Source organism: Neomonachus schauinslandi, chromosome 2 (assembly GCF_002201575.2).
Source record: "Neomonachus schauinslandi chromosome 2, ASM220157v2, whole genome shotgun sequence".
In the NCBI taxonomy this organism is placed as follows: domain Eukaryota; kingdom Metazoa; phylum Chordata; class Mammalia; order Carnivora; family Phocidae; genus Neomonachus; species Neomonachus schauinslandi.
Genome location: NC_058404.1, coordinates 55,231,696 through 55,238,630, shown reverse-complemented (window position 1 = coordinate 55,238,630; position 6,935 = coordinate 55,231,696). Strand labels below are relative to the sequence as shown.

Below are 6,935 nucleotides of genomic sequence, written 5' to 3'. Positions count from 1 at the left end.
TTTGAACCTGACATTTGAATTCATTGCCAACATTTATGATTCAGATTTCACTTTCTAAAAAGTATCTAGATTTTGGGATATTTGGGAATCCTAGACCCACATTTCCATCCAACAACAGGACTGAGCTAAATAGTAGCTGCCCTCTTTATCCTGGGCATATTTGTTTTTAACTATAGAGTACCTACTACATTTCTGGCACAGGGTATAGAACATTATACAAAATTTAAAACAATTCATTGCCCTCATAGAGCTTATTTTCTTGTATGCTCATCACTTTACCACATCCAGCCTTTTCCCTGTCTACACTCTATAGATCTTTGCATTTTCTGCCAGTATCTTACCTTTCTCTGAAAATACCAGTCTCCAATAGGAACCTCATGAGAACAAGTCCAAAAATGGGTTATTTCTAGAGAGATATTTTTAAAAGGACTGGATCTTATGCAGTGACCTAACAGCTCCTTTATCTTTCTTCTTGCTATTCCCCAAGAAATAAAATCATTGCTGCTTTGTAGAACATTGTTAGTGACATATGTAGTAATAGGTTTAAGATAATGCTGTATTTGTACTAGTCTAAGACAAGTTTATGATTTACTACTTACAGTAAATAATGCTGTTTAAAAACAAAATACTTACAAAAAGGCATACTGTCATCTATTGAGCAAGTTTGCAATTGACTGCTCCAATATGTAAGAAACCTTAGGATCTTCTAATCCAGCTTTTACAAATAAAAAGACCAAAAGTAGTAGCTGCCATCTGGAAAGAAAGAAATTTGAGCCCCTACCTGAGTCGACCAAAATAAATTCCAGAAGGATCAAAGATTTAAATAATATTTTTTAAAAGAAAGCAAGCAGATAATTTTTATCTTTGAGTGGGAAAGGCCTCCCCAAACCACTAAAGATTTAATAAAATTGCCTACATGAAATAAATCTTTGCATAAAGAAAACATCATAAACTCAAAAGGAAATTGACAAGGAGAAAAATATTTACAATTTAAGTCACAAAGGGTCACTTTCCTTAATCTCCACAGATTACTAATACAGAGACCCAGGAGACAGAAGACCACAGGAAACAAATGGCTCTTAAACATAAAAATATGCTCAACTTTTAATAGGAGGAACCATTTTTTATAAATCAAAATAGCAAAGATTAAAAAGTTTGGTAACTATTATGTTGCTGAGATGAGGAAATAGACACTGACTGTAACATTCATTGCTGTGCAGTATGTATTAGTACAACGTCTATTGACAGCAATTTTGGCAGGCTTTAATAAGTTAACAAAACATAAGAGGTTTCCAGCATATACCAAGTACAGTTGACCCTTGAACAAAATAGGTTTGAACTGTGCACTGTCCACTTAAACGTGCATTTTTTATGGTACTGTAAATGTATTCTCTTAGGATTTTCTTACTAACATATTCTTTTCTCTAGCTTACTTTAAAAATACAATATGAAATATATATAACATGCAAAGTATGTGTTGATTGACCATATTAACTACCGGTTTAGGTTCTCATCAACAGGCTATTAGTAAAGTTTTGGAAGTCGTAAGTTCTATGCAAATTTTTGACAGCGTGAGGGCAGGGTTTAGCTCCCATAACCCCCATGTTGTTCCAAGGGTCAACTGTACAGGTTTTAGTGGTTATAATCATCAAATCTTAAAATGCATAAACTTAAAGTTTTTGTTACGATTTTTTGAAATCACATACAAGGATATTCATGGAAATATTGTCCATAAAAAAATACAACTACTTTTAGGGAACAGATTAAATTATGATCTATCCAACAGGATACTACGCAGCTAGCTATTCAAAGTGTCAGCTCTGTTGTACTGTACTGATAGAACATTTTCTAAAATGAGGAGAGTAAGGGGCAGAGCATTAAATAAAGCTTCCATTTGTGTATATGATGCTTTGTGCTTAAGTCTGTCTTGAAGGATAAATCATATTATTATGGTTGTCTCCTAGGACAACCAGGTAGCTGGGAATCAAAGATACAGACTAACCACCACATAGCTCTTTTACATTTTGTATCACTAAGATATGACATAGTTCTTAAAAAAAAAAAGGGGGGGGGGGGAGTTTTCATAAACACCTCCATGTACCAGCTGGTACATGGTACATGGAACCTAATTCTTACCCTGTTTCCAAAAGAACCACTCCTTAAAGTAACCTAGTCTTGAAAATTTACTGATACAATCTTTCAGAGAGATTTGAAATCTTGATCCACACTTAAAAATATCAAACATGACTCACCCTAAATCCTGAACTTATTCTAGAGCAGCTCTTAAGAATGAGTCGTTCTCAGCTTAGACACGAAAAGCATTTTATATAAAAGAGTTAAAGCAGTCACAAAAACTCCCAAAAAGATGACAAGAAATCTGATTAGTCTGCCTCATGGGTCTTAAAATTTATAGATTTAGAAATCCTGAAGGAAACAAGACTTTGACCCTATTTCAATTTTAGTTAACTATTTAAAATCTCTTTATGCACGTAGTAGTGGTTTTAACTTTCTCCTTTAACATTAAAACGCTGTGAAGTGGGTACTGACCCCCTATTACAAATGGGGACATATAATGTCAAAAAATAAAGTTCATTGAGCTAGTATTTACAGAGCAGGGGAACTGGGATCCAGACCTAGGTTATGCCTCTAAAATACATTACCCTAATTTCTGGCACTATTAAGCCACTTAACACCAGAAATTATTTTTTAAAATATAAATTTGTTTTCATTTTGATCATCAAAAGCTCCAAATTTAAATGTGCAACTACTGGGATAAGATTAAGAAGACAATCAGAGGTCTGCAGATTTTTGACTCTATTTGCTCTGGTAATTACGCTATTACATCACTTCCATTTAACAGAACTTTGGTATTTCCTGTTTAATGATATATTCCTTACCAAAAACTTACTCAAATATGGCATATGGCAGATAACCAAAACTCCCATGGTTGGGTAATAAGAATTTTGACTATTTTAAAACTTGACAGGTAATCAGGATTGTCAGGTTTAACTATAAAACGATTAACAAATAGGTTTCTTCTGTCACTTGGCCAAAAGAGGTTGACTTTCACTAGAAGCCTCTGATAATTGTTCAAAATAATAATCTTAATTCAAATAGAAGCAATTGCTCCTTCAAAGGAGCATCTCAAATAATTGCTTTCCCCAATAAATATAAATCCTAGTGAAATTTAGTCATGGCAGATCACAATAACCACTTCAAGTGCTTTCTGACGGCTACCCAAAATTCTAAAGCTTAAAACCACAATAATTTTTAAAGATATAACCCAAAATTCATTCTGGTATTCTCTATTTTGAACTAGTTCATAGTCAACAGAAAATTTAACCTGTTACTAAAGATGTTTTTAAAAATTTATGGTTTTAGGTATATACTCACCGTATTAGCTCCTTTGCCTCATATTAATATTAAAGAGAAAGTTTCCCTAAAGACAGAGTCAGTTCAAAAAAAAAAAAAACAAACCCAAGGGACAAGTTAGTAATAAATGAATAGCAATGTCAAGAAAAAGAACTCATTTTGTAAAACTGCACCAATTTTATAAGTTCAATAAATTCCAGATCTATTTTTTAAAGAATACTTTGTAAATTAGAATATGGGCATGTTTAACTTTCTTTTAACCAAACATTTTACTAAATCAACTGTGTCTGAGAACTATTAGGCAGAAATACAAGAAAAAGCTGATGTGGTTTCAGACCTTGAGTATTTTTAAAGTGAAAAGCAACCTAGCACATTAAGACAAAGACAATAGAAATAATATACATAATTTTATTACAAAAATTTTTTTAAAAAACAAAATGCAACATTCTAAAAAACCCAAAATTTACTATTGATACTAATTCCTACAAGTCTGCTGTGCTACAATACACAAGTCAAGAAATTAAGAAAACCATTAAATATTTAGAAACATTCAACATCAGAAGCTTTAAAATCTAACTGTATGTAGTAGCCCCTCAAAAAGCTACAACCTGCATTTTTAAAAAAGTATTTTCTCTACAAAGAATCTTATCAGCTATACAAAAATCTGTACAGTTTTTATACTGAAGCTAATATTGAGCTGCACCTGAATTCACATTCTTAGCAAAACAATTGCCTGAGCACACACGCACACTCCACACATATCATTACAGAACAGCCATTTATTCTTCATCTTCCTCTTCTTCCTCATCATCTTCATCTTCTTCCTCCTCTTCCTCTTCCTCCTCATCCTCTGGTTCATTCTTCTTCTTTGAACCTGTTGGCCTGCCAGGACCCTTCTTTCCCGCTTCACTTTTGCCCTTGGCGCGATATGCAGCAATATCCTGAAATATTGTCAAAAAATAAAATCACCATCCGGTGTCATTACTCAACTGTAAAAACCACTAGGTTGTAAACAATCTAAGATTATTGACCAATAACCCTGATGACTGTCCAAAGAGGTATTTCAGAGTCTAATAACTCAGCCTTGAGAGCATTTGTTCTCTAGGCTTTATAAAGCTAATGATGTAAAATGAGGGGGTTGTAGTAGATGTCAGAATTTTCACTATCAATGTCCATTTACCTCATATTGCCCACCCCCTCAAATTTTAGGTACATCTACATAAAACAAAGTATTTGGCCCTCCATTTCTTAAAACCGAGAGACCCAGAACTACAAATAAGTCTATATGCAGGAATCTACCAATACTACAAACACTGGTTTCAGTCAAAAGAAAAGAAGTTTCAATTAGCTTACGTTCTTAAATGTACAATTTTCACTAGACCTTCTCCAAATAGAGCTGACAATCATAAATACAAGAAGAACTTAACCTCCCAACTCTATAGTTCATACCTATTTCTAACATCCTTATTTAGAAAATATCTTGGCTTTAAAAGAGACAACGAACCTTTTCATACTTCTCCTTTAGCTTAGCTGCTTTCTGTTCATATGGTTGTTTATCTTTGGCTGACTGTTCAGACCACATTTCACCCAATTTTTTTGCAGTATCCCCAATGGATAAACCAGGGTGTTCACTTTTGATCTTTGGGCGATGTTCAGAGCAAAACAGGAAGAAAGCAGACCTGAAAGAAAGCAAGAGTTAATAAACTTGAAAAATACGGGGCAATTTGACTGATTTGAAAATGAACTTACGGAGGCCTTTTAGGAGCATTGGGATCTTTTTTCTTTCCTTTCTTGTCACCTTTGGGAGGAACATAATTTTTCATCTCCCTGTCATAGCGAGCTTTGTCACTTTTTGCCATATCTTCAAACTTCGACTTTTCCTTTGCAGACATGGTCTGTGGGCATGAAAGGAAGAATGAAAGTACAGCAAAACTACAAGCTACATGCATCCAAAAAAGATCAAGATCATCCTTAAGGGCCAGATTTTCCTTGGTTAGCAGCATTTTACTTTTAGCAGTCTTGGAAATGAACGAAAACCTAAGGTAGTCTGCCCCAAACTCAGAACAAAATACCTGGACGAGTCACCACCGTCGCCAAGTTGGAGATTACAAGTTACCTACCCCCGTTAAGGTCCTATAGCCTAAAAAAACACACCTGAAAAACCCTCAGCTCTGTCCGAATTCCGGTCTCACCTTCCATCTCTCCGAACATTTCTTGGAGAATTCGGCGAAATTGACGGAAGAGTCTGGGTGCTTCTTCTTGTGCTCTTCCCGGCAGGTCTGCACGAAGAAGGCGTACGAGGACATCTTGCCCCGCGGCTTGTTGGGGTCTCCTTTACCCATGGTGACAGTCGGCGTCTACCTAGCGGGGAGAAAAGCGGTGGGTGGACGCTGGCGGGGCTCAGCTTCCCGCCCAAATACGCGCCCGCCCCCTCTCGCGAGGAAGGCGGCCAGCGCCAGGCTCCCCCGCCAGCCCGCCCCGGGCGGCCGCCTCCGCGCACACACCCTCCTCCCGGCACCCACCACAACAGCCGCGGCCGATCTCCTCACGCGATCAGCGCGTCGCTCCCGAAGGCCCGAAACGCCACCACCCGCCGCCCGCCCCCCGCCCAGACCCGGGCTGAGGAAGGGAACGGCAGGAGCGCCGTCGAAACCCTTTTCCTGACAGAAATGTTTCCCCGGCTTCCACGTCGCCGGCCCCAAAGAGTTGTCGCCTCGCGACCGACATTCAAAAAATGACTGAAACCGGGCCCGGACGAGCTTCCCGCCCTCCCGCGGGCCCCGACCGCCAGCCCTCCACAGCCCCTGGCCCTCACCGGCCCCGCACCCCAGATTCCGCTCGCCGGGTCGAACCCCGAGAGCCACAGTGCCCAGCCCGGCTAGAAGGCTATGAGGAAAGGGGGAACGACAGGCCCACGAACACGAAGGGGCTGAAGGGGATCCTTGCCTGGTGGTAGCTTTTCCTCAGAGTCCCGCGGAGAGGCCGGATCCACCAGAGACGCTTCCTTCCCAGGGCTCCGGCGTGAACTGGTTTATCGCTAACGCAATCCTCAGCCTCTTGTTTTGCAGAGTTCTCCGCGCCACGGCAACTTGACGAGCCGGGCCGCAGGCCACACCCCCACCTCTCTGATTGGCTCTGGTGATTATTCAAACTCCCGTAGGCACCGCCCTATCGCCACGGAGGCCTCCGATTGGCCGGTGTCTCGCCAGGCCCGTCCCCCCAGCTCCAGCCTAGCAGGTTCGGTGGGTCGCCCAGGTCGTTAACTCCCAGACCCGTTAGAACCGGTCAGGAGAGGAATGTACTGCTCGATCCTGATTGGCGGCGGGAAAAGGGTTTGAAAAATGGCGGGCCTGACGCTGACTGGCTGGAGCGGTAAACGGGGGGAGTGGTTGGCCTGAAAGGGAAAGCCCCGCCAGATTTAAAAATACCAAGTCGGGAAACAGGGTTCTTAAGGGGTCGGAGTCGGCAGGGTTTCCAGATGCTGAGGTAACAAGCAGACCGCCCTACCCGTTCTCTGACCACTGTCCAGGTCGTGTTTCTCTTCCGCCCCAACTCGGCCCCAG

At 40.2% G+C, this 6,935-nt stretch overlaps 1 protein-coding gene across 2 annotated transcripts; it reads right to left on the bottom strand.

The window, feature by feature from the left end:
• Positions 1-3,772: 3,772 nt before the first annotated feature.
• On the bottom strand, positions 3,773-6,479 carry HMGB2 (high mobility group box 2). Of its 2 annotated transcripts, XM_021698813.1 has the most exons (5): positions 6,319-6,479; positions 5,565-5,729; positions 5,122-5,267; positions 4,877-5,051; positions 3,773-4,313 (listed from the first exon to the last, which is right to left on the bottom strand). In XM_021698813.1, exons 2-5 carry the CDS (start codon positions 5,712-5,714, stop codon positions 4,152-4,154), a joined length of 633 nt encoding a protein of 210 aa, XP_021554488.1. In that variant the 5' UTR covers positions 5,715-5,729; positions 6,319-6,479; the 3' UTR covers positions 3,773-4,151. The 2 variants fall into 2 exon arrangements, with proteins under 2 accessions (XP_021554488.1, XP_021554487.1); XM_021698812.2 differs by lacking the exon at positions 6,319-6,479 and having other exon boundaries at positions 5,565-6,029.
• Between the last annotated feature and the right edge of the window lie 456 nt (positions 6,480-6,935).

Coding starts and splice junctions, on each gene's coding strand:
- HMGB2 (XM_021698813.1), bottom strand. CDS start 5,714: ATGGGTAAAGGAGACCCCAACAAGCCGCGGGGCAAGATGTCCTCGTAC. Junction 5,268..5,564: donor AATGTTCGGAGAGATGGAAG/GTGAGACCGGAA, acceptor TCATGCCCACAG/ACCATGTCTGCAAAGGAAAA. Junction 5,052..5,121: donor AATGCTCCTAAAAGGCCTCC/GTAAGTTCATTT, acceptor GCTTTCTTTCAG/GTCTGCTTTCTTCCTGTTTT.